The sequence below is a fragment of the Trachypithecus francoisi genome, unplaced genomic scaffold (genome assembly GCF_009764315.1).
Source record: "Trachypithecus francoisi isolate TF-2019V2 unplaced genomic scaffold, Tfra_2.0 Lachesis_group3, whole genome shotgun sequence".
NCBI lineage: Eukaryota > Metazoa > Chordata > Mammalia > Primates > Cercopithecidae > Trachypithecus > Trachypithecus francoisi.
The window spans coordinates 164,581,728-164,609,251 of NW_022681468.1; the positions used below are offsets into that span (position 1 = coordinate 164,581,728).

The 27,524-nt window shown below is 44.6% G+C and overlaps 1 protein-coding gene across 3 annotated transcripts in view; it reads right to left on the bottom strand.

Moving 5' to 3' along the window:
• OCA2 (OCA2 melanosomal transmembrane protein) overlaps nucleotides 1-27,524 on the bottom strand; it is a 326,593-nt gene that overhangs the window by 96,917 nt on the left and 202,152 nt on the right. For all 3 annotated transcript variants that reach the window (XM_033190812.1, XM_033190808.1, XM_033190809.1), the window contains exons 20-21: nucleotides 11,840-11,899; nucleotides 11,145-11,249 (exon numbers count right to left, since the gene is read on the bottom strand). In XM_033190812.1, the coding sequence (XP_033046703.1) occupies nucleotides 11,145-11,249; nucleotides 11,840-11,899 (165 nt within the window). The remainder of the gene's footprint in view (nucleotides 1-11,144; nucleotides 11,250-11,839; nucleotides 11,900-27,524) is intronic.

Genomic DNA, 27,524 nt, shown 5'->3' on the forward strand with positions numbered 1-27,524 from the left:
GCCAAGTCAGCAGAGAGAAGAGCAGTAAGAAGTGAGGTCAGGGAGGAAGCAGCAGCCAGGCCTGTGCGAGGTGCAGGCCACCGCCAAGACTTTGGGCTGTATCAAAGCGGGGAACCTCTGTGGACCATAGGCTCTCGGGAGCAGGGCAAGAGTGGAAACGAAAGGAACAATCTGAAACAACTGGGGATGTATTTGGGAACAATACATCTGAAGCTCCTTTTCCGCAGTGTGACAGCAGGAGGGCATATGGTCCTTGCTGGGGCCTCAGGGGACAGGAGTGTAGATGGCAAGAATGGATCTGATTCAAAACCTTTGAAGGACAGCTGGCCATGGAGTGTCAGAGAAGGTGCGGTGTCAGCTGGCTCTCAGCCTCAGGGGCTTGAGCAACTGAGAGAATGGAGTCACAATTTATGAGGGCAAGGAAGAGTGGGGAAAGATGGAATCAGGATTTCAGTTCGGGACACGTTAAGTCTGTGACACCTGCAATGCCCCAGGAGAGAAATGGAGAGGCAGTCGGACACCCAACGCAAGGCTCTGGGGAGAGCCCAGGAGAGAAACAGAGAGGCAGCCAGACACCCAAGGTGAGACTCTGGGGAGCAGCCCAGGAGAGAAATGGAGAGGCAGCCGGACACCCAAGGCGGGCTCTGGGGAGCAGCCCAGGGGAGGTTGCTGTGGATGGCACTTGGAGTATGTGCTTGGATGAGACCCCTGCAGCCGTGAGTCTAGAGAGCTGATTCCAGGGCTCCAGGCTTGGAAGATGGACAGAGTCATGGAAGGAGGTGAGGAGGAGGAGTCCCATGAGGGGAGGAGGAGTACCTGAGGGGCCAGGCGGGGAAAGATTCTGAGGGGTGGCCTACATGTCATGTTGCTGACTGGCCAGGTTCCAAGGGGATCTCTCTTGAGGGTGGGCACTGGTCCTTAGTGACCTTGGAGAGAACTATTTCCATGGATTATGGAAGAAAAGCTCAATTGCATGAAGTCAAGAAAAAGTGAAGAAAGGTTCCAACAAAGAGAGAGTGGCAAGACAGACTCCCTTTCCAAGTGTTTGGCTACAGGAAACAGAGGAAGTAGGGGAGCGGCGGTAAGGCCTGGAGACACGGCAGCAAGCCCGCATCCTCCTGCCAATCATCAGCAGAGAGCGAAGAATAAATGATGCAGGGAGGACAGCGGCGTGTGGTCCTGGGTGAAGGCACCGGCCTTCACTGGGAGCCGGACATCCCCCCACACACCCGGAAGGCAGGCAGGACACACTGGGTGGCCACAGCATCACGTGGGAAGTGCCCACATGGTTGCTGTATGTCCTCACAGACAGAAAGCATGGTCATCAGCTTCGAAGGAGGGGCAGTGCTGGAGGCCTGACGGGGCACAAGAGGCACGCACAGTGCACAGAGCCCATACAGGGGGACATGCTGCCCACCCAGAGCCAAAGAACTTTGAAAAAAAAAACTGTAGACCTCCTCAGACTTTTTTTTTTTTTTTTTTTTTTTTTTGAGATGGAGTCTCGCTCTGTCACCCAGGCTGGAGTGCAGGGGCACCATCTCAGCTTGCTGCAACCTCCGCTCCGCCCCTCCCCGCCGGGTTTAAGCGATTCTCCTCAGTCTCCTGAGTAGCTGCGATTACAGGTACGTGCCACTATGTCCGGCGAATTTTTGTATTTTTAGTAGAGACAGGGTTTTACCATGTTAGCCAGGCTGGTACTGAACTCTTGATCTCAGGTGATCCACTGGCCTCAGCCTCCCAAGGTGCTAGGATTCCAGGCGTGAGCCACCGTGCCTGGGCTCCTCAGACATTTTAAGTTCGTATGTCAAATTTGCCATTCCAATTTACAATAATCCCCAAGGACGTAGTCTATATCAACATCCTTAAATGAAGGCATCCCATCATTCTTTTAAATGTCTACTTTTAAATTTAAATACCACAACATCGTAAGTCATGGAAAAATACATCTGAAGCTCCTTTTCCGCTGTGTGACAGCTGGAAGGCACATGGTTCCCACTGCCTGACCTCCGGCCCAGGCAACGGGTCTGACTCAGGGGTCTGGGAAGCCGGCCCAGGAGGCACTAACCATCAGCGGGAGGCTGGCAGGGTTGACCTGACAGGTCAGGAAGGACAGAACCCCTGAGGCTGCAACTACCTGGGCAGGGGCAGAGGTGGCCCAGGCGCATGGCAAGCACACAGCAGCAGCGGGAGGAGGGCAGAGCTGCCTGGGGCACGGATGAGGGATGCTGCAGTCGGCTCCTGCTGTGTGGCACACAGCAGCCACTCAGCAGCAGTTCTGGGTGGGTCCCCTGGTGAGGGTGCACAGGTGCCGCAGGGAAGCACGGGGAAAGCTGCACCCTCACAGGGATTCTGAGAGCTGAGAGATGGATTGCGGTGAAGGAGGGGAGAGCTATTTATAGCCGATAGGGGCACAGGTCCTGCCGATGGGCCTGGCCTAGACCAGCAGTTCTTCAATGCCAATGTGTGGAGTGGGTTGCCTGGCACCTTGTCCAAATACAGGCTCTGACTCAGGGGTCTGAGCATCTGAGACCCTGCCCTGTTAGAAGTTCCTGGTGCTGCGAGATTCTACCGGTGTCCAAGCCCCATTTGAGGGCAAAGGGCTGTGCTTTCTCAGTACAATGCATTCCTTCTCCCCATTCTGGAACTGCTGTCATGGCCACGCTGGGGCCCCTGGGTCTCGCCTCCAAATCTCTCATCCTTTTTCACGACTCTGCTTCTCTACGCTTTGGTTCTGTACCTGCACTTGGTACAAGTCTCTCACTTGGCAGCAAGCACAGCAACTCAGGCCTAACACCTTGCTCTTCTTCAATTCGTTATTCAATATTTTTTGTTGAAAACATTACAGGTTTTAGTTGCAGAAACTATTTTTTGTGCTGTGTTTAAATCTCTGAGTGTTCTCATAATTTGTCATTTGTCGTACTGTGTCGGTGGGACACAGTGAATGAGCTTCTCTCACACTACTGGTCCCTTAAATGTGCCACTTGGATTTCGTGGGGTGCCATGGAGCTGGAGTCTGGCGGTGTAGTGGCTGGTCTGTGGGCCTTGGAAGGTGAGAGAGAGACCCTCACTTCTGGGCCCAGCAGTGCCTCTCTGAGGTCGCTCCCCAACCACCCAGAGGACATCCATTGTGCACCTGCCTGGGGCAGACTTGCAACCCACACAGCCCATGAGTACCAGGCTCAGCACCAAGCAAATGGGGAAAACGGCATTTCTGTACTCCTCCCGTTTCTATTTCTCTAACTCTAGTGCCTCCTTAGCTCGCACAATGTCAGAGTTGGGATTCAAGCCCAGATCCACCTCCCGCAGAACCTGAGCTGCTAAAAGTGCCAACTGCTCATGTTATTAAACCTAATTGCAATCGCTGGGCTGGGTTTGATCCTCCACATAATTATGTTCCTGGATGTTTCAGGATAGGAGGAGTTAAAACAAAAATGAGATTAAGTTAAAAAAAATTTTAAAGCTAAAGCTCAAGGGAAATGCTTTTGACTTTCACACCCTCTGAAAGAGTGCTCTCCTGTGCCAGGTGTGACAGCCCAGGATGTCTGCCCTGATACCTCCCACAGGGCTGCGGGATGGGGCGAGATTGCAAAGAAAGCTGGGGAAAGGAGATGCCTGAGAAACTGCCTTCCACCCAGAGGCTGGGTGACAGCACAGATAATGATGAGTGCCAACAAGTCAGTTAAAGGAAACTCACAGATTTATGTGCATAAATTGCCAGCCTTTAAATTCAACATTCAGGACAAGAGTAATAACCTTTTAACTTGAAAGTTGCCTGAGGATTTTTCCTTTTCAAGCAAATGAGGTTGAAAAGTTAAGGTTTAAATGGAGAAAGACTGTCAGGGAATTCTCAGTCATTATGCTGTTTCTCAGCAGCTCCAACTCGGTCTTTAGGACCATGCAATGGAGTTCTATGAACGCCGCCCACAGAGGCCACCTGCCCCCCAAGAGGGCAAGAGGAAGGAAGAAGAGGCGGTGGGTGTGAAAGGGATTTCCCTGTATGGAAATACTGGTTAAACATCTCCACGCCAAGAAAAGAAATAGGAAGAGAAATATCCTGAACAATGAACAGAGTTCACCTGTCGCTCTCAGCCCGCAGCTGACAATGCAAATGCAGCAGAGACGACCCCATGCTGAAGACACGCTCGGAGAGACGATGCTGTCGGAGGAGAGATGGGTTCTGTGTTGTTTCTTGAGACCCGCATCCCTGGAATACCAGGCGAAGGCTGCTGAAACGCCCCACGCAGCCCAGGCTCCTGCCAGCTCTCTCCACCGAGGCAGTGGCCTGCATTTATGTCACTGGAGGTGGCAACGGCACCTGCCCGCTCTCTGACCCTTTTTAAGGTTCTATTCGTGTTAAAATCCCCAGTGAAGTGTCCTGTTGACCTGGCCAGTGACCCCAGCCAGAGGCGTGTTTTTGCATCTGACAGAGGCTGGCGAGGAGGCAGGGAAGGCAGGCAGCGCTGCTGGCCAGGCGGCGGGAGCCCAGGCACTGCACACTGTGTTCACGCTGTGTCTGCGGCCGCGGGCAGGCACACCCGTCTCTCCTGGTGCATTTCCACGAATGTTCTTTGGTGTCCTTGTCCATTCCCCACCTGAACAAGGAGCAGGCCTCCCGAGTGGGCGCAGAGAGGACCAGGTACTCTAAGGGTGTTTGGTCAGAGCCAACCCTGGGGACGAGCCAAGAAGCCTTGACAACTACAGCAGAAGCTCAGATGTCTGAACTCTGTGGATCTACACGAGCCAGGCCAGGGCACGATGGCGAGGAGACGGCACTGCCTTCTCTCTGCATCAGCAGCAGGTGCAGAGGGACGCATGACTGCAAAGATCTCAGGCCTGAACTAGACCCGCGTTGCCACCCACATACTCTCCTGGCCACTCCCTGGGTTCAGAGGGCTCCACAGCTGTGCAGGGTAAAGGTCCTCCCAGTCAAAGGGGCCTCTCTGAGGGCAGGAAACCCAGATCACCTCCCAAAGAGCCATTCCTATCACTGCATCTGTCAGAAGCCAGAGCCAGTGGGCGGGAACTGTAGACATGAGGATTTACTATGAATGAGTTGCCTTACATGACTGGGGGCCTGAGCAGGACACCCTACATCCATCCAGAGGGCAGGCCATTGTACTCAGAGGCTGCACAGCGAAGGCAGATCCAAGAAAGGACCAGCTGCCACCCAGGGAATGTAGAGGGCTGTGGGTTGGTGAGGCTGGCTCCCAGGACAGGGAAGGAGGGAGTGGAGAGGGAAGCTGCTACCAGTGGCAAAGAACAGCACTGTCAAAGGCACAAGAGCTCCAGCATCGTTCTGGAGAGGTGGCACCACATCACTGAAGATGAGGGTGCGTCTCGATTGGCAGGTGGTCTGGCAGAAGGGAGGTGCACAGGTGGGGTCTGCGACTCTGAGACAAGCATGGGGTGTCCAGCTCCCTCAGTAACAGAGTAGCAGAGGATGGCAGGCCAGAGAGGAGGCGGACACAGAGTTACTCCAGGACAATTAATCTATGGCAGTTAGTTCACTTTCCTATTCATCTGCAAACACTTGCTAAGTATCTTTTTGGTGCCAGGTATAACACTCGTGAATGAGGCTACAAACACAAACAGTCGGAGTTCACAGACAGCTGCAGACACTCTTGACAATCTGCTTGTTGAGTGACTTGGTGGATGTAGGTGCACGGTACTGTGGGACCCAGAGGGCAAGCAAGGCTCTGCACCCGGAGACACAGAAGCATCAAGGAGAAGGCGCTGAGGGAGGGATGGAGAAAGGCTTTAAAGCCTCCTTGAAGCTCTGTTTTGTGAGTTCTGGGCCTCCAAGGCAGAAGCCAGAAACTCACTTTTGCCGCCTTCATTGCAGTTAGAACAGGCATGGGCTCCTCCAATCAGACACACCTGCTCCAGAGGCCCGTCTGGAGAATTTGGAGGAGAGGTGTGACAAGGCATACTCAAGAGCAGGGTGACAGAAGTCCCTGGACTCAGTAGCCAGTGTGGGGGCAGAGATCCTGAGCACTCATGCCAAGCTGCAAAAGCTGGGGGCTTGTGGGCAGCCCCCCATTCCCATTGTGCAGTATAGAAATTCTCGGACATTCCAAAAACTAGGTACTATCCCTAGATAAACTCCTTTTCACCTTAAACTAACTAAAATAGGTTCTGTTCACTGCAACTGTTGTTTGAAATGCTGATACCACCATGTGCATTACAAACAGAATGATTTCCACTAAAGGACTAGGAATAAAATCAGTAACTTCGAAACCAATTGATGGGTGGGGAGATGTGACGTATCAATCTAAAGAAGTCAGGAAATGATAGTGAAAAAAAAAAGAATTAGCAAGGAAAAAGCATAAAAAAAAAGAAATGATGGTAATTAGTTCAAGTTGATAAGTCATTACAATAAATGTAAATATGTTAAACTAGTCTCTTAAAAGACAAAGATTATCTGCTTTGAATTTTAAAAATCGACTTGCATTCTGCTTAAAAATGCAATTGGAAAAAGGATTTTTTTAAAAAAACAGTAAATAAATAAAGGACTGGAAAAAGATAAACCTGGCAGAGGCTCAGCGCAGAGATGGAGACCTCATGCAAGGTAAAAGAAACCAGCCACTGTGAAGTTACTAGATAATGAACCTTTAACATCTAATACAATCACAAAGTAAACGATGCAAAAACGTGCTGAAGTGCAAGGAGGAACAAACTAATTAACAAAGTTCTCTGCTATATCGAAACGATAGATTGAAAAGAGATAGATAAGTGAATCTAGAGAGGATAACAACACAATGACATGCTTATGTATGTTAATGCTCACGTGATATGAGCGTTCTATATGTATGTTAACTGCTCACATACACTGAGAACATTTGAACATTTTATCTTCTTTGCCGCAGGATTTCCTTTGTGCTTATTTTGTAAGGAACAAAATATTATAAACAAATGTGAGGCTCCTTTCCTCCCTCAGGACCCAGGATTGTTTTCATCCTTCCCTCTCCTCAGGGAGCTGCCTTCACGAATTTGAGTCGTAACCACCTACACATCGGCCCACTGCGGGAGGAGCTAGGGCAGGATCCTGGCTCCTGTGGGTCAGCAGAGGCAGAAGCCAAACACGGAGTGACCAAAGCAGCCACAGTGTGCAGAAGCTGAAACGCCGCTTTTTAGGCGTGCAGCTGGAGAAAAACAGCCGCATGGTAAGTCAGATGACATTTCGGGGATTTCTAAGCACGAAATCCTATAGATCATATCCTCTAACCACCTGCAATGGAAACCAGGCTCTCGAAGAAGAAACAGCTGTACTCCCATTTTCACTGTAGCATTATTCAGAATAGCCAAGATACGGGAAAAACTTGCATGTCCACTGATGGACATGTGGATAAAGAAAATGTGGTATATGAATATATATGCAATGAAAGGCGATTGGGGCTTAAAAGGGCAGAAAATCCTGCTATTTGTGACAACACAGATGAACGCAGAGGGCATTATGCTATGTGAGATAAGCGAGTCACAGAAGGAGCAATACCGCCTGATTCCATCGTGTGCGGAATCTAAAATCGTCACGCTCGTGGAAGCAGAGAGTAGAATGGTGGCTGTCGAGGGTGGAGGGAGGGGGATGGGCAGAGGCTGCTCAATGGGTTGAGTTTCAGTTATCCCAGACGGGTACGTTCCAGAGACCGTGGTATGACACAGTGCCTAGCATTAACATGGCATTATGCACTTCAAAGTGTATTAAGAGGGCAGACACGTGTTAAGTTTGCCAGGAAGCACACGTACAGACACATAAGTACACGTATGGAGATGATGCACGCGTTTGCTACCTCGATTGTGATGACAGTATCACAGGTATACACACATGTCCAAATTCATGAAAACTTACACATTCAATAGGTGCAGATTTTTGTCAATGACTTCAATACAGCTTTTAAAAAAAGCAGTAAAAAGACACTCAAAGGAAAGGAGGGGAGAATGGAGTGAGGGAAAGTGGAGAGACCGCGATACCCGCCCACTTCGCAGATCCCTGCTCCAGGGAAGGGCCACGTGTCCCTTTTCCCACCCAAGGATTGTGACCGTCACTGTGTGCCACTTCCAGCCTGAGGCAGCAAAACCCAGTGGCTCCCCATGTCCCTCCCATGATGCGGCCACTGCAGATGCCTCATGCTGGCATGGCACAGTCACTCAGGGGAGATGCATGGGCTTTGAAGAGCTGCGTGTCCACCTCTGCACCCTGTGGCCGCTGTGGTCACGTTGTATGTGGCTTCCGCCCCTGTGGACACACAGGAGCCAGCATCCTACCCTCAGCACCCCCACAGCGGCCACTGCAGAGACAGATGGGACCCACATTCATGAGGGCAGAGATGGTCCTGAGGCTCCAGGGGAAGAACAGAGAGATGCCTGTTTATCTGCAATGTTGTATTTCTCAATAAAACAAACAAGAAATTCCAAAGCAAAGAGGATAAAATGTTGATACCTTCTCACTTCGGGTGGTGAACACATGGATATTTGCCTTACTATCGTCTCTGATTCCATTTTTTAAAGGTAAATTTTAAGTAGTCACTACAATTTATGGAACAAAACTGTGACAGTGTCCTATTCTTAGAAAAAGGAACAACCTAAATCACCAACGCTAGGGCTCTTCAAATTCAGTCCCAGAAAGGATCTGGGTCCAAACCTCAGAGCTCCCCAGTAGACAGGGTTGCGCTGTGAGCGCGGGGCCGGAAGCAAGCACTGATGGAGCCTGTGAGGGGTCCTGTGCTCGGGCCGTGCCTGTGGCCTCGCTGGCTGGGACAGTGTGGACTCTCCTGCAAACTGTGTTTCCCTGGAGAACAGGATGAACGCACAAGCTGAAGCTGAGGATCGGTAAAAGGGCCGCCCTGCCAGAAGGTGTCAGCCTGCCTGGGGCCCCGGGAGAGGTGGAGCCGGCTGGGCCACAGCTGGGACATTTGACCACAGCCGCAAGACTTCCCCAGTTTGGAATTTCACCAAAAAATAACAACAGCCACCGAGTTAGTTCAGGATTACCACACCCAGACCTTGGAAGGCAACTAGAGGGTCAACCTAGGCAGAAACTAAGTTCCAGGCTGCAAGCCAGGGACGCAGGTTCCCAGGTCCGCCTAAGGTCAGCGCTGCATGAGCCCGGCCTGCCCTTTTCCCCACACAGCCAGGCCTGCTGCTCCAGTCCGGGGGTGCCATTGTTCAGAATAGATACAGGGTGGTGGGATGTCTTGGGATCCCACAGGCTGTTCCCTGCGGGGAGCGGGGAGGCCCTCAGAGTCAGAAGAACAGAGGGCTCTCCCCTGTCCTGTATCCTGCCACGGGGAGTGCTCACCACGCTTCTGGCCTGTTCTCTGCACACCTGGGACGACCTCAAGTGTTTGTGAGAGGACCCCAGCGACTTGTGTGCAAGCCCCTAGGCCTACCTTTGCTTTGCCACACCTGGGTTCCCAGTTCCTGCCCTGAACCAAGCAATCAATGCTGGCAGAAGTCACACCAGAAACAGGCTCATCTGTCCAACTAAAGGTCTACCATGTGCACTTCCAGTCCTGGCTGGGGCTCAAGACCACACAGAGAATGAAAGATCTTGCCCAGGCCAAGCACTAGGAGACACACAGGCTGGTTAGAACAGCTTCTAATCCGCAGCAAATGAAGATGGAAATCTCTGTCTTCTGATGTCTCACAATTTCGAAGGAAGGAAGGGAGGGAGGGGGGAGGAAGGAAGGAAGGGAGGGAGGGAGGGAGGAAGGAAGGAAGGGAGGGAGGGAGGGAGAGGAGAAGGGAGGGAGGGAGGGAGGAGGGAGGGAGGGAGAGGAAGGGAGGGAGGGAGGGAGAGGAGGAAGGGAGGGAGGGGGAGGGAGGGAGGAGGGAGGAGGAGGAAGGAAGGAGGGAGGAGGGAGAGGAGGAAGGGAGGGAGGGAGAGGAGGGAGGGGAGGGAGGGAGAGGAGGAAGGGAGGGAGGGAGGGAGAGGAGGAAGGGAGGGAGGGAGAGGAGGAAGGAGGGAGGGGAGGAGAGGAGGAAGGGAGGAGGGAGAGGAGGGAGAGGAGGAAGGGAGGGAGGAGGGAGGGAGGGGAGGAGAGGGAGAAGGGAGGGAGGGAGGGAGAGGAGGAAGGGAGGGGGAGAGGAGGAAGGGAGGGAGGGAGAGGAGGAAGGGAGGGAGGGAGGGAGGAAGGGAGAGAGGGAGGAGGAGGGAGGGGAGGAAGGGAGGGAGGGAGAGGAGGAAGGGAGGGAGGGAGAGGAGGGAGGGAGGGGAGGAAGGAAGGGAGGGAGGAAGGGAGGGAGGGAGGAAGAGGGAGGGAGGGAGAGGAGGGAGGGAGGGGGGAGGAGAGGAGGGAGGGAGAGGAGGGAGGAGGGGAGGGAGGAGGGAGAGGAGGAGGAAGGAAGGGAGGGAGGGAGAGGAGGGAGGGAGGGAGGGGGGAGGAAGGGAGGAGGGAGGGAGGGAGGGAGGGAGAGGAGGAAGGGAGGGAGGGAGGGAGGGAGAGGAGGAAGGGAGGGAGGAGAGAGGAGGAAGGGAGGGAGGGAGAGGAGGAAGGGAGGGAGGGAGAGGAGGAAGGGAGGGAGGGAGGAGGAAGGGAGGGAGGGAGGGAGGGAGGGAGGAGGGAGGAGGAAGGGAGGGAGGAGAGGAGGAAGGGAGGAAGGAGGAGGAGGAAGGGAGGGAGGGAGAGGAGGAAGGGAGGGAGGGAGAGGAGGAAGGGAGGGAGGGAGAGGAGGGAGGGAGGGAGGGAGGGAGAGGAGGAAGGGAGGGAGGGAGGGAGGGAGAGGAGGAAGGGAAGGAGGGAAAGCAGGCAGGCAGGCAGGCAGGAAGGAAGGAAAGAAGGAGAGAGAAAGAAAGAAAAGAAAAAGAGAGAAAGGAAGAAAAGAAGGAAGGCAGGCAGGCAGACAGACAAGACAAGACAGCGTTTTCTGGGAGGGGTTGGCAGCTCTCAGTGGCGTTGACCCCAAGACCACCAGTCACCCCAGGACGTGCCGTCCACAGCAGCTGCAGAGCCCCGGCTCCCCGCCTGCAGTCTGGGCTCTTGGCACTCTCCGCCCAGCTGCCCCGGGCTCTGCTCACTTTTGTCGTCTACACCTGTGAGCGCAGCAAAGGCGCCGGCTTCATCCTCGGCTGCCTTAGGAAGGGAGGGTGAGCCCCAGGCTATGTCCAGGCTGAAGCTGAGCCCTCAACATGGAGACATGCAACTCACCATGGTAGCCGTGAATGGGATGTTGTCAATCAGGGACGACGCCAGGGCTGAGACCCACACCACCAGGACGATGGCGGCCGTGAGGCGCTGCTCCTCTGGGACCATCTGGAAGGAGGAGAATAGCAGCTGCCGTGTTCCATCACATGCACTTAGGGTCAGATCCCACCAGCCGGGAGACTCAGAGGGGCCCGAGGGTGTTAGTCCTTCCTCTTACCCATCACAAGACCAAGGCAGGCACAGGTGTGCAAGCCAGGGCCCCACCCACACCAGGAGCCTCCGCTGGGTTTCTACCAGCAACGCCCAGCCATGCCCAGGCCTGCCAGCCCCTGGATGGGGAGGCAGAGTGACCCTGTCCCTCGTCCATGTGTGGTGACTGCGCACACTGGTCACACTAACCCAATGGCCTGGCAGACCACTGAGGCTGGGGTGCCTGCCACACTCATTTACTGAGGCTGGTGTCGATCCCGCTCCTTCTCAGACAGGCTTTAAATAAAGTTAAAAGCAAAATAGCAAGCATCTGTAATTATATATTCTTTGGAAAAAGTCTCCCTTCATCTCTGGGCGGCACAGAACAGGTTCCCTGCTGTGCCTTTTTACATAATTAATGTGACCTGCTCTTACCAGAATTTTTTTTTTTTCCCCACAAAATCAAAGAACAGTGGCTGGAGTACCTTCTATTATAACATTTATTTTACCTTTATTAGCAAAGCAGTTTGTTCTCCAACATATTCTATTAAGTGGAGATGTGCCAATGCCTAGAAGAAAGGATGTGTGATGAGAATCAGTTTAAAACAGAAAATATATGCAAGATTAAAAAAAAAAGTCTTGAAAAGACGTGAACATAAGGTAGGCCCAGACTCCTGCTTCTTATAAAAGATCAGACTCAAATACACAGTCTATAAATAATTTACTATCATATATGCACAATGAAGATTCACGGAGAAAAAGTCCAACAACAGTGGCAGAAATCTCTCATTGATCTGAGTTAATGTCCATGTTAAATTTAAATCCAAACGGAAGACTCTCTTTAAGACCTGTGTAAAGATACTGCTCAATCGTACATCACGAAATACCACTCCATATAGGTCTTTCAAGTAAGTGGCATTTCCAATTTCTTTTTAAAGTTAAACACCACAGAGTTTTAAGAGAATTTTTTAATGCAGTTTTTATAATCTTCAAAGGAAGGAAGGAAAAGTCTATTTAAATGGCACACGTAACTATTTTCACAGTACTAGGCAGATTCAGAAAACTGGACCCAGGGAAAGGCCGGAAAGTGTAGAAGAGAGAAGATGAGGCGCAGGAGCCTTCTGCCCAGGCTGCCGAGGTCCCGCGCAGGGACGCCCAGAGGCTGGCGACCAAGCCACCGTGGGAGGTCACCGGAAGGCAACAGGTACCGGTGGCTCAGCTGCCCAGCTCCTCTGTGGGTGTGGCCGCTTCACTGTGATTCGATCACGCTGAAAGACTGCAAATATTAGAAATAGCAGCTTGTCTGTGGTTTTTTTTTTTAATTTTTTAATTTTTTTGTTTTCGTTTTTGAGACAGTTTTGCTCTATTGCTCAGGCTGGAGTGCAGCGGTGTGATCTCAGTTCACTGCAACCTCCACCTCCTGGGTTCCAGCAATTCTCCTGCCTCGGCCTCACAAGTAGCTGGGATTACAGGCGCCCACCACCACACCTGGCTTGTTTTTGTATTCTTAGTAGAGACGGGGTTTCGCCATGTTGGCCAGGCTGGTCTCGAACTCCTGACCTCAGGTGATCTGCCTGCCTTGGTCTCCCAAAGCGCTGGTATTTTAGGCGTGAGCCACTGTGCCCGGCCAGCTTGTCCTTGTTTAAATCAAGCTTAAGAATCTCAATCTGCATGTACAGTTGGTAGCTGACCTTCATTTAAAAGCCATGGAGCCCAAATGTTGGGTCTTCAATCACAGTTCTCCATCAAGTTTGCTGTTATATCAACTAAGTCATAAGGAGAATCACTTCAGAGCAGGGTTTCTCACCCTGGCCCTGCTAATTTAGAGCCAGATCGTTCTTTGCTCTGGGGCTGGCCCGTGGCCCTGCTAATTTAGAGCCAGATCGTTCTCTGCTCTGGGGCTGGCCCGTGCATTATAAGACGCTGCCCAGCAGCCCTGGCCTGGCCACACTCGATGCCAGTGGCACCTCACCACCACCAGCGTGACCGCCAAAGATGTCTCCAGACACAGCCACCGTCCTCTCTCTGGGGGAGTAAAATCACCCGGTTAAGAACCAGTGGTCCCTGGGGGGTAAAATCACCCACTGTTAAAGAACGAAAAATGTATCATAATCCAAATGTTATTAAATGAAACTTTAAAGCTGAAAATATATTGAATGTAGCTATACCTTTTGTTTTGTTTGACATCATCAGTTGAAAGAAAAATCAAAGGCCTAAACCTGATTAAAATGTTCTGCCAAATGCCAAATAGAGATGGTTCTACCTGTATATGCCTCACACACACACAGAGTATGGTGTGCACAACTTGACGTGTACCTATAGACATTTTTATTTACATATTTAGCGTCATATAATTATCCTAAATACCATAGTCCGAGTTATGTAGTGTAAGAAGACAAAATAAAGTAAAATCTTCAAAAAACTTGAATATTGTACCTAATAACTCAGCTCAAAATAACTGATCTCTTAATTTTTTTAAAAAAAAGTCAAAATATGAAGAAACTACAAATACACTCTTTTACAAAATGAAGTAATTATCTAGCACATCCCTATCTATCAAGCCTAACACTGTAGGTATATAATGTGTATTTTACAGTATGCAAAGTTTACATACAGTTGAAGATTATACCCATTACTTGTCTCCTTCATCAGCTTATACAGTGAAAAGATGATCGTGTAGTGTAAGTCAGGATGTGAAACATCATTAGTCTGTCACAGAAATGCTGATTCAGCAATGACCTGACACCCTTGTCCCACTGAAATAAGCCAATACCATAAATCATTGCTACCACTTCTTTCAAAATGATAAACTAGGAGGTCTAAGAGTCCCTTCTTCAGCCAAACAAATGGACCCTAGATAAAACACACTTTTAACACATTCTAGATTAGCAAGACAATGTATGGCTTTCCAAGGAATCTCTCCCCATGAAAATGTTTCCTGCAGCTGTCTAGGAGCTGCAAGACTTGAGTGGCACAGGGTGGAACTGCCTTGAAGCTCGAGGCTGATCAAGCACTGAAGTCAGAGGAGGTGTGAATGCCTGTGGGGTTGTAGGCTCCACTAAGATTTCTCATATTGAGCTAAGATCCTTGAAATGCACTAAAATTATTCCCTGGCATCCAGCAGAAGCAGACACAGCAGTTTCTGGAGGAAAGCATCCCGCCTGCAGGCCCTCAGGAATCCCACAGAATAAGATGAAATGATGAGATTATAGTCTTGGATCTCTAGGGACACAGAAGACAAACAGCATGAATGAGAGCAGAAACAACCAAAACAGATTTAGCCAGACCCCACAACTGCATGGATGAGAATTCACAGATACCGAATATAAACAGATTTAGCCAGACCCCACAACTGCATGGATGAGAATTCATAGATACCAAATACAGAAGAGGAATTTTGCTTAAAGAAATTAGGGGTTGAAGAGTGTAAAAGTACCAATTAACATGGGCCCTCAATGAGTTAAGAATGAAGGCCGGCATCTCCAGATGACATTAAACCACTAAAAATACTAAAAGAGTGAGTATATAACTGCCAGGAAAGGGGAAATAGAATTTTAAATAATTCTCAATCAAATTAAATAGTCAAAAATTGGCTAATCAAGAAAACTAAGGTAATAAATCATAATAGAAATTTAAAATAATTTTGAATAAATAAAATGTAAATACAATCAAAATGCACATGAAAACTTGAGGGATGCAGCTAAAAGGAAATTTATAGTCAAATATACACAATGGGAAATACGAAGCATGAATATCAAAAGCTAAGTATCTATCTTTGTAAGTTAAGAAAATAACAACAAATTGAACCCAAAGAAGTGAAGAGAAAATGACAATTTTAAGTAGAAAGTGGGAAAGAGAGAGAGTCACCAAAAACAACAATGAAAAAAGAGATCATCACTATAAAGATACTACAATAAACAGATAATGCAGTAAAACTACAAATCAACTCTAGCATTATTTTTGCTTTTATACAGATATCCAGTTGATTCAGCACCATTTGTTGAAAAAATGTTTTCTTTCCTAAATGAATTGCTTTGCCACTATGGTTTAAAACCAGTTGTATATTTAAAAAACGCATAACACATATACAGAGTCTATTTCTGGACTCTCTATTCTGTTCCATTAATCTATGTCTATCTTTTGTCAGTACCACAGTCTTGATTACTACAGCTTTGTAGTAACTCAAGAAATCAGGTAAGTGCTCCAAAAGTTGTCCTTTTGGGGAAAAAAAATGCTTTAGTTATTTGAATTTAGCCCTTGAATGTCTACATAAGTTGTATAATTAGCTTGTCATTCTCTGCAGAAAAACCTAGTTCAATTTTTATTAGAATTGTGCTTAACTCTGTAAGTCAATGTGGGAAGAACTGCACACTAAACAACATTGAGTCTTCGGATCTATGGACAGACTGTACCTCTTCATTAGGTCTTTAGATCTTTTACAGAAGTTTCTTTTCAAAATATCTCAGTAATTTTTGTTATAGGAATCTTGAGCATACTTTTTTTTAAGATTTATTCCTAGGTTTTTTAGGCTTTTGGTATCATTTGCAATTGTTCCTTAAATATTTTCCAATTATGTGCCGCTAGTATATGATAATATATTGATTTTTGATACTGATCTTGTATCTTCTGACCTTGCTAAATTTATATATTAGTTCTGGTAGTACTGGATTTTTTTGTAGACTACCTGAGATTTTCTACATAAACAATCATATAGCCTGTAAATAAGAACAGTTTTACTTCTCTCATTTTCATTTTTCTGCCATTTATTTCTTTATATTGTCATGTTACAAGAAGTAGGCTCTTCAGTACATTGTCTGTTGAACGGAAAAGGTGACTGCCTTGCTGCCAATCTCATGGAAAAACAATTAAGTTTTTCACCATGAAGTATAAGGTTGGCTCCAGGTTTTTCAAAAATGCCTTTCATCAATTTGAGAATTCATGGTTTGCTCTCAAATGCTCTTTCTGCATCTATTGAAATGATCATATGGTTTTTCTCCTGCATTCTGTTAATATGGAAAATTATACTAATTATTGAATGTTAAATCAACCTTGGATTTCTGGAATAAACGTTTTTTGATTATGCTGTACTATTTTATATACCATAGCATTTGATTTGATATCTTGCTTGGATCTATGTGAGTGGGAGATGTTGATCTGTAATTTTCTTTTCACATAATACCTTTGTCTTAATACCAGGGTAATACCAGACCTACAAAATAAGGGGCGAACTCTCCCCCACCTCCATTATTTTCTGAAAGAGATTTATAGGGTTGGTATTATTTCTTACTCAATGTTTGAGAAGATTAAACAGGGAAGCCATTTGTGTTTGCACTTTTCTGTGTGTAAATAATTTTAAATACTAATTCAGCTGCTTTACTGATATAATTCTATTCAGATTTTCTATTAAAACGTGAGTCCATTTTGGTAAGTTGCATTTTTAAGGAACTATTCCATTTCATGTAAGTTGTTGAATTTGTTGGTATAAATTTGTTAACAGATTATCTTATTGTTTTTTAATTCCTGTAGGGTTTGTGTTGGTCACCTCTCATTTCTTGATGATACTGGTGATGTGTGTTCAATTGTTTCTTTTCAAAGAATCAGCTTTTTGGCTTAGTGGTTTTTTTTTTTTTTTTTTTCCTGCAGTCTGTTTCCTACTTTGTTGATTCTGATCTTATCGTTATTAGTTTCTTCTTCCTATGTATTTTAATTTTACTTTCCATTCCAGCTTCTTAAAGTAGAACACTAGATAGCTGATTTTAGATCTTTCTTATTTTCTGTTGTATTTCATCTACAAGTTTCCCTCTAAGCTAACTTTAGCTGCACTCAAAACTTTTTTATATATTTTCAACAACATTTTACTTTGTAATACTATCTTATTCCCTTGTGATTTCATTTTTGACTCATGACTTAACTAGAAGTGTATTCTTGACTTTCCAGACATTGAGGTTTTCCCAGGCTGCTACTGATTTCTAACTTAAATTTGTTGTGGTCAGAGTACGTAATCCTTATGATGTAATATAATATTGGTGAATGGACCGTGTATACATGAAAAGATTGAATTCTGTGGTTGCTGGATGTAGTGTTCTACAAGTGTCAATTGAATCGAGGTGGTTGATAATGTTATTCATATCTTCTATGGCTTTTTTTTTTTGTCTAGGTGTTCTATCAATTTCTGAACAGTGATGAAATCTTCTTCTGTGATTCTGGGATTGTCTATTTTGTTTTACTTTAGTGAATCAATTGCATCTTGAGTATTTACCAGGGACATTCATAATTGTTATATCTTCCTTATATATCTGTCTCATTTATTATTAAATGTCCCTCATTATGTCCAATTATATTATGTGTATTGAAGTTTACTCTATGCCACTTTGGCCTTTTATGCTTATTATTTGCATGCCATGTATTTTTCCATTCATTTACTTTCAACATATCTCTATACTTAATTGAAAAGTATGTCTCATATCATTGCTCAGCCTTTCAGCTAAGATCAAGGGTAAAGTATGTCTCTTATGATCAGCATATATTACAGCCTTACTTCCTTATCTGCTTTCTCAATATTTTCCTCTTAATGGGAATGTTTGCAGTTAACATAATTATTGATATAGTTGTATTCAGGTCAAAAAAATTATCATTTATTTTGTTTGTCTCTTCTTTTTTTATTCATTTCTGTGCCCATTTTCTTGCTTTCTTTTGGGTTACTTGAATACTATTTTATTTTCATCAGTTGGCTTTTAATAATAATAATAATAAGTATTAAATATTATTATTCTTAATAATTATTTTTAGTACTTACTCCATGAATTAAAATATAGATATGTAAATTCTTTATAGCCCAAAGTTTTATTGCATCAAGTAAAATGTACAAGCTTTGAAATGATATAAGTCATTTTACCTCTCCCATTTCCTCTTATGGTATAGTTTACATCTTATGGTATATATTGTATATATTACACCTTACGGTATATGTTACAGCTATATACTTAAAACTCCCACCAGACTATATTATAATTTATACTTTCAACCATCAAACCTATTTTGAAGAACTTAAGAGGGAAAAAAGTTATCTTTTACATTTACCTACTTTTACCATTTCTGCTGTTCTTCATCCCTAAAGATCTAATTTCTCTGTAGTATCATTTTGCTTCATCCTGGAGAAATTCCATTAACATGTCTTATAGAGCAGGTCTCCTGGAAATGAATTCCAGTCATTTCCTTCATCTGAGAATGTCTCTCTTTTTTCCTTTATTCCTGAATGATTATTACACTAGATACAGAATTCTGGCTTTAAAGTTCTTTTCCTTCAGCACTTAAAGAAGGTGCTCCACTATCTACTTGCCTCCAGGATTTCTGATGAGAAATTTGCAGTCATTCAAATCCTAGTACCCTGTACGCAATGTATCACTCTTCTCTCACTGTTTTCAAGAATTTTTTCTTATTTTCAGTTTTCAGCACTATAATTATGGTGTGTCCAGGCATGTTTTCCTTTATTTCATCCTGTGTTTTCACTGAATTTCATGAAATTGTAAATGTGTCTTTGCAAGATTGATAATTCTCTGTCATTACCTCTTCAAATATCTTTTTCTCTTAATCTCTTGCTCCTCTTCTCTGAAGCTCCAATTGTTTTTAACATTTGGAAATATTTATTATTTTTTAAATTTAAGTTCCGGGACACATGTGCAGGAAATACAGGTTTATTACATAGGTAAACATCTGCCGTGGTAGTTTGCTGCACCTATCAACCCATCACCTAGGTATTAAGCCCCACATACATTAGCTATTTATCCTGATGTTCTCCCTCCCCTTTTTCCCCCTTGACAGGATCCAGTGTGGGTTGTTGCCTCCCTCCATCCATTGTTCTCGTTGTTCAGCTCCCACTTATAAATGAGAACATGCAGAGTGTGGTTTTCTGTTCCTGTGCTAACTTGCTGAAGATGACAGCTTCCCGCTCCATCATGTCCCTTCAAAGGACATGACCTTGCTTCTGTTCATGGCTGCAGAGTATTCCATGGTGTATATGTACCACATTGTCTTTATCCAGGCTATCATTGTAGGGCATTTGGGTTGACTCCGTGTCTTTGCTATTGTGAATAGTGCTGCAATGAACATATGTATGCATGTATCTTTAGAGAAGAAAGATTTATATTCCTTTGGGTATATACCCAGCAATGGGATTGCTGGGTTAAACTGTATTTTGGGCCCTAGGTCTCTGAGGAATCACCACACTGTCTTCCACAATTGTTGAACTACTTTACATTTACACCAACAGTGTAAAAGCGTTTCTATTTCTCCACAGTGTCTGCTGTTTCTTGACTTTTTAATAACTGCCATTCTGACTGATGTGAGATCTCATTGTGGTTTGGCTTTGCATTTCTCTAATGATTAGTGATGCTGAGATTTTTTTCTTAGGTTTGTTGGTTGCATGAATGTCTTGAGAAGTGTCTGTTCATGTCCTTTGCCCACTTTTTAATGTGGTTGTTGGTTTTTTTATTGTAAATTTGTTTAAGTTCCTTATAGATTCTGGATATTAGACCTTTGTCAGATGGATAGAGTGCAAAAATTTTCTCCCATTCTGTACGTTGTCCATTCACTCTGATGATAGTTTCTTTTGCTGTGCACAAGCTCTTTAGTTTAATTAGATCCCATTTGTCAACTTTTGCTTTTGTTGCAATTGCTTTTGACATTTTTGTCATGCAATCTATGTTTGTGTCTATGTCCTGAATGGTATTGCCTAGATTTTCTTCTGGGGTTTTTATAATTCTGGGTTTTATATTTAAGTCTTTAATCCATCTTGAGTTAATTTTTGTATAAGGTGTAAGGAAGAGGTCCAGTTTCAATTTTCTGCATGTGGCTGGCCAGTTTTCCCAGCATCATTTATTAAATAGGGAATCCTATCCCCATTGCTTGTTTTTGTCAGGTTTGCTGAAGGTCAGATGGTTGTAGATGTGCAGTCTTATTTCTGAGATCTTTATTCTGTTCCATTGGTCTGTGTATCTGTTTTTGTGCCAGTACCATGCTGTTTGGTTACTGTAGCCTGGTGGTATAGTTTGAAATTGGGCAGCACGATGCCTCCAGCTTTGTTCTTTTTGCTTAGGATTATCTTGGCTATATGGGCTCATTTTTGGTTCCATATTAATTTTAAAGTAGTTTTTTCCAATTCTGTGAAGAATGTCAATGGTAGTTTAATGGGAATAGCATTGAATCTATAAATTACTTTGGGCAGTATAGCCATTTTCACAATATTGATTCTTCTTCCTATCCATGAGCATGGTATGTTTTTCCATTTCTTTGTGTCCTCTCTGTTTTCCTTGAGCAGTGATTTGTAGTTCTCCTTAAAGAAGTCCTTCACTTCCCTTGTTAGCTGTATTCCTAGGTATGTTATTCTCTTTGTAGCAATTGTGAATGGGAGTTCATTCATGATTTCACTCTCTGCTTGTGTATTGTTGGTGTATAGGAATACCTGCGATTTTTGCACATTGTTTTTGTATCCTGAGACTTTGTTGAAGTTGTTTATCAGCTTAAGAAGCTTTTGGGCTCTCAGGATGGGGTTTTCTAGATATAGGATCATGTCATCTGCAAACAGAGACAGTTTGACTTCCTTTCTTCCTATTTGAATACGCTTTATTTCTTTCTCTTGCCTGACTGCCCTGGCCAGAACTTCCAATACTATGTTGAATAGGAGTGGTGAGAGAGGGCATCCGTGTCATATGTCAGTTTTCAATGGGAATGCTTCCAGTTTTTGCCCCTTCAGTATGATACTGGCTGTGGGTTTGTCATAAATGATTCTTATTATTTTATAAGAATCGCATCTAGTTTATTGAATACCTAGTTTTTTGAGAGCTTTTAACATGAAAGGATGTTGAACTTTATCAAAGGCCTTTTTTTGTGTCTGTTGAGATAATCATGTGGTTTTTATCTTTAGTTCTATTTATGTGATGGATTATGTTTATTGATTTGCATATGTTGAATCAGCCTTTCACCCCAAGGATGAAGCCGACTTGATCATGGTGGATAAGCTTTTCGATGTGCTGCAGGATTCAATTTGCCTGTATTTTATTGAGGATTTTTGCATCGATGTTCATCAGGGATATTGGCCTGAAGTTTTCTTCTTTTGTTGTATCTCTGCCAGGTTTTGGTATCAGGATGATGCTGGCCTCATAAAATTAGTTAGGGAGAAGTCCCTCCTTTTCAATTGCTTGGAATTGTTTCAGAAGAAATGATACCAGCTCCTCTTTGTACCTCTGGTAGAATTCAGCTGTAAATCCTCTGATCCTGGACTTTTTATTATGAGTAGGCTGTTAAATATTCATTACTGCCTCAATTTCAGAACTTGCTGTTGGTCTATTCAGGGATTCAACTTCTTCTGGGTTCAGTCCTGGGAGGGTGTATGTGTACAGGAATTTATCCATTTCTTCTAGATTTTCTAGTTTATTTGCATAGAGATGTTTATAGTATTCTCTGATGGTTGGTTGTATTTCTGTGGGGTCAGTGGTGATATCCCCTTTATCATTTTTTATTATGCCTATTTGATTCTTCTCTCTTTTCTTCTTTACTAGTCTAGCTAGCGGTCTACCTATCCTATTGATTTTTTCAAAAAACCAACTCCTAGATTCATTGATTATTTGAAGGGTTTTTCGTGTCTCTAGCTCCTTTAGCTTCACTCTGATCTTGGTTATTTTTTGTCTTCTGCTAGCTTTGGGGTTTGTTTGCTCTTGGTTCTCCAGTTCTTTTAGTTGTGATCTTAGGGTGTTGATTTGACATCTTTCTAGCTTTCTGATCTGGGCATTTGGTGCTGTAAATTTCCCTCTTACCACTGCTTTAGCTGCATCCCAGAGGTTTTCTCTTTGTTCTCTTTGGTTTCAAAGAACTTCTTGATTTCTGCCTTCATTTCATTATCTACCTAGGAGTCATTCAGGAGAAGGTTGTTCAGTTTCCATGTAGTTGTGTGGTTTTGAGCGAGTTTCTTATTCTTCAGTGAAACTCCAATTTTTGGTCTTGTTCCACAGCTTTAGGAACTCTAGCAAAATTTTGTCTAAGTTCTTTAGATTGGATAATTTATATTGATCTATTTCAGTTCACTGACTCTTTCCTCTGTCATAGTCATTCCACTACTGAACTCATCAAGCAACTCTTTTTAATTTCTAATCTTTGTATTAGATTTTCTGGTATAATTCCTATTCTCCCCTTAGAAAGTTCATCCTTTCATTCATTTCAAGTGCATTTTCTTTACCTCATTGATCACAGTTATGAAAGCTACTTTAAACTCTTTGGTCACTGCAATATCTGGGTCCTCTCAGGTTTGGTATCTGATGACTGTCATTTTCCTATTTTCTTATTCATTGTACACTGAGTCCTTTGGTACTGTCTCCTGGATACTGTCAATGTTAAAATACGTAAACTCTGGATTCTGTTTTAATCTTCTGGAGATTATTAAATTTTTTTACTTATAAGCTAATTAGCTTCCGACCACAATTTCTGTCGCACTTTCTAAGGGAAGTGGTTCAAATTCAAATTTCCTGTGATCGTTCGGGCCTGTTTCACACGTGTATCACCCAATAGTCAGCCACATGCTTGTGCAGATGCTTCAAATCTCAGTTGACTTCTCTAAGCCTTGCCATCTTGCTTCATGCCTGCCTAGTATATACACCATTCAAGAGTTAGTCAGAGACCTGTATGGATGGTTCTCACTTCAGTGAGTCATCAGTCAGTCCTCTGGGCCTTTGCTGCGCTGGTCTGAGTCTGTCCCCAGATGGCATTGTTCTGAAAGTAGGCTGAGGCTAGTGCAAGTTCATGAACAGAACTGGGGGGCTTCTCTGGCTCTCTCTTCTGGGATTCCCCCACACTCCCTGGCCTGCAGGTGCTACTCTCTCTGAGTCCTCTGGGCCAAAAGATAGGGTTGCTACTGGAGTACTATCTGTCTATGCCACCATGCCACTACATGATGAAAGCTGGCTCTAGGGAGGAATCCAGGAGAGAAGAAAACAGGAAAACCACCCTGAGAGGGTGCCTTCTGCAGGTTTTGACATTCTCCACAATCTACCTGTTTATATTTTTCAGAGTCCATATGTAGTTGATTTTTGTCCAGTGTTCATTGTAATCAGAGGGAGGTGTGAACTTCAGAGGTTTACACGCCCTTAGCAGACTGGAATTCAACATTCTCTCTCATTATGACACCGGGTTAAAATACTCTTTTTCTGCCAATATCTAAATTTTAAAATAAATTAAGTCGGCTACTTTTCCTGCGTCCAATCCTCCCCAACTGACCACCTAGGGTCCTGGGACCTCACAGCCCCTGCAGAGCCCTCATCAGGGTAAGGGAGATCAGCGAGCACCACACAACTCTGGATAAGGAGGAAAGGGCGCAGGTCTGCCTGCCTCCAGCCAGCATTTGAGAACCTGAACAGTCTCCATGATCATCAGGTGTACCACAGCAGAGGTACAAGCAGGCTGATATCTCGGAAGTCAGGTAGACAGTCCCTGGGATCTCTGGGCTTCCTTTTATCGGATGCCCTGCAGCCTGCCTTTCTGTGCTGATGCTTCCGCTCATGATGTCCTGTTTCATTTTAAAATCACCTCCATCATAATCTGACCGGAGCAAAAAGAAACACCTGATTTTTTTGAATCCCTAAAACATACTGAAAGTTCTTACATGTTTAACAGCTGACATATTTAGCAATTTTCACAAACATTTCAAACATAATTGAATATTTTAAATGAACTTGACTTACAATATTATCTTTGGAGAATGTCAGAGCAAGGTTAGAAAGACTATCAAAATTAGTAAGAAGCTCATTATAAATCATCTTTGCTGCAGACATTTAAAAATAAAAATGGGCCAGGCGTGGTGGGTCACACTTTTGTAATCCCAGCACTTTGAGAAGCCAAGATGGGCGGATCACTTGAGCTCAGGAGATCAAGACCAGCCTGGTCAATGTGGCAATACCTGTCCCTACAAAAAAATAAAATTAACCAGGCATGGTGGCGCACGCCTGTAGTCCCAGCTCTTCCAGAGGCTGAGGTGGGATGATTACTTGGGCCCGGGGAGTAGAGGTTGCAGTGAGCTGAAATCATACCACTGCACTCCAGCCTCAGTGACAGGGTGAGACTCTGTTTCAAAATAAATAAATAAATAAAGTAAAAATAAAAATGGAAATGCCTGTGTGTAAATTTTCCTCCAAAACTATGCATGCATCTTCCCAGTAAACTTACTAATGATTCTTTCTGCAAGGCAGCACTTCTTTAAAGACTCAGATACAAGATAAAGCAAGTTAAATGACCCTCATGTTTGTATGCCTGGCAGAAAAGCTAGGTGACCATTCTCATTCTAAAAATAAACTTCTTGTTATGTTGTTCATTCACATTGGTATCAGATCCATTTAGAATCATCTGTAATTTAAAAACTAATCCTATTTTTGTATTCCATGAAAAAGAGACATTAGAACTGACTTGAATCATTATTGAAAACCACTAAATAAAAGGAAGAAAATAAAATTTATTTTGGGGGGATTTTTATAGCGATAGGTACCTTTTTGTTTAGTTTCATTTTTGTGTTCTCATTAGTTTAGTTTTACTGCTAAGGGAGTGTTTTCTCTTTTTGTTGTTTATTTCCCCAAAGGCAAGAAGAATGAGTCATTAGTGTCTGTGAACTCAGAGACTGTGCAGATTGGTGGCCACTCCGCCTCTGTGGGGTAGAGCACATGAGGGCAACCGTGCCCTCCACCAGCATTCCTGTGATTAAGCTTTGCAGTGAGTGAACTTTCTTTCACTCTTTTACATTATGTCATTTCTTGGATCTTAACATTTCTCAAGACAGTTAAGAATATAAAAGGTACATGACTTATGTTATAAGCCCTATAGTTTATGAGGAAAGGTAACTAATATCAAAAAATAACATACATACATCAGAAATGACAGCTAGCCAAGAAGAACTTGGAAGGCAGCAGGGAAGCCTGATTTAGGATTTGGCAAGAGTTATCAACTATTAACATGAAATTATTATAAGCAACCTATAAATTAGAGCCTTTATCCTGCCTATTATTAGCACTATTCTTACTTTCAATGACAGAGTCTTGGCATGGCTAAAGATGTCCCACTGGCAGAGACACAAATAAATCCAGACCCATGGGAAGGCTTTCCAAACCCCCTTCACACCCAAAGGAGGAAATGAACACAAAGGCACGAACAGGCCTGCATGGAGAATTCATCACTTAGGAACCAAGAAATCCCCAAAGCTTCCTAACACCGCTGAGAAATAACAAAGTTGTCTTTTTCTCTTTCTTCTCAGCTTACGATTCTGATTAAAATATCCTCGCAAGAAGCCTTCCTAGATGAATCCACGCGAGAACCACTCTCCCCACAGAACCTGTGAAAATTATGATGAATGACTTACACCACTTGATACACGGTTTGATTTCTAAATATAAGTACATGTATTTCAAAAAGTGCAGTCCTCATGAGCCAACATCCCATATTGCTTAGTCTCCATTCACTCCTTTATTTGTTTGATGAGTATTGAGTGCTTACTATGTGGCAGCACTGTCGGGACCACTGAGGATTCCACAGTGACCAAGATAGACACACATTTGCTGATCTCCTAGAGCTTATATTCTGGTGAAGGGAGACAGAGGAAAAGTTTATATATTCATTTATTTGCCACACATATATATTAGAGCATTATTACAACATGTCATAGATAATACTCTGTTAGAAGGAAAGGAACACAGGAAAGTAGTCAGCAATGATGGAAGAACGCCTTCCGCAGGGCCAGGGAAGGCTGCCCTGAGGATGGATCCTTGAGGAGACACTAGAGAGGTGAAGCAGCCTCCAGCATGCTTGGGAAGAGCATCCCAGGTACAGGCGACCAGTACAAATGTGCGTTCACCTCGCAAGAAGGCCAGTGTGTCCGGGGTCCAGCCCCTGTGGCAGGAAATTACGTGTAAGTGGCCGCTGCAGCCAGCTCATTTGTGGCTTTATGAGTCATGGTTGAGGCTCTAGATTTTATTCCAAGTGAAACAAGGACAACGTGCTGTTATCAAAAGCACCAAAAGCCCTTGAGGTCTAACTTTTCAGCATCCCAAGGAAAAAGAGGAAGCTGTGTCTCATTCAAGGTTCTCAATCCAAAAGCCTGCTGAGAAGCCAGTGAAGCTCCTTAATCTCTAGCAGAACCCTGAAATGCATCGCAACGCTTGTTTTACTCCTAGTATTTATAAAGGCAGGTTTAAATATGATTTTGCAAATTTTTCAGCTAACAATTAAGAGAACGCAACTATTATTTATAACTTAAAACACTGAAAAAATAGATGCAAAGAAACTTTAACAATATACAACATCAGCACATGGGAAGAGGACGTATCAAGGAAATACAATATAGCGAATATAAGGCATAACAGCGAATATTTTAAAATTAGGTCCAATTATATGTTCTCTACTAGAAACAAATGAAAAACAAAATGACAGAGATTAAAAATAAACAAATGGGCAATTCCAGGGAACTTCCAGTCCAGACAAAATGATAGAGACCCCAAACTCCCTGCTTACTGCTGCCAAGCACACCTATAAACCCTGGGAATAAAGCAAGAGGCAAGTAAAGGAGAATTCTGAAAGGCTGCAGTAAGAGGAGAGGAAACTGGTTTGGGACCTGATAATGGTTTGGCTCTGTGTCCCCACCCAAATCTCATCTGGTAGCTCCCATAATTCTCACCTGCTGTGGGAGATACCTGGTGGGAGATAACTGAATCATGGAGGGCTGCTCTTTCCCAGCTGTTCTCATGATAGTGAGTAAGTCTCATGAGATTTGATGGTTTTAAAAATGGGAGTGTCCCTGCACAAGCTCTCTCTCTCTCTCTCTTTGCCTGCTGCCATCCATGTAAGATGTGATTTGCTCCTCCTTGCCTTCTGCCATGATCATGAGGCCTCCCCAGCTATGTTGAACTGAAAGTCCATTAAACCTCTTTCTTTTGTAAATTGCCCAGTCTGCGGTATGTCTTTATTAGCAACGTGAAAATGGACTAATACAGGAGCCCAGGAAAATGGGAACAGCACAGCTGCAGGGTGTATTTCGTCCCTCAAAATCAGCATTTCCAGACCAACTCCCAACATAGCAAGAGAAGACAGCTAGGTGGGCTTGTTCCTCCCTTGGATGAAAATATACCAGGGGAACATGCCCCCCTGGCAAGTGAGATTAATAAAAGCCCT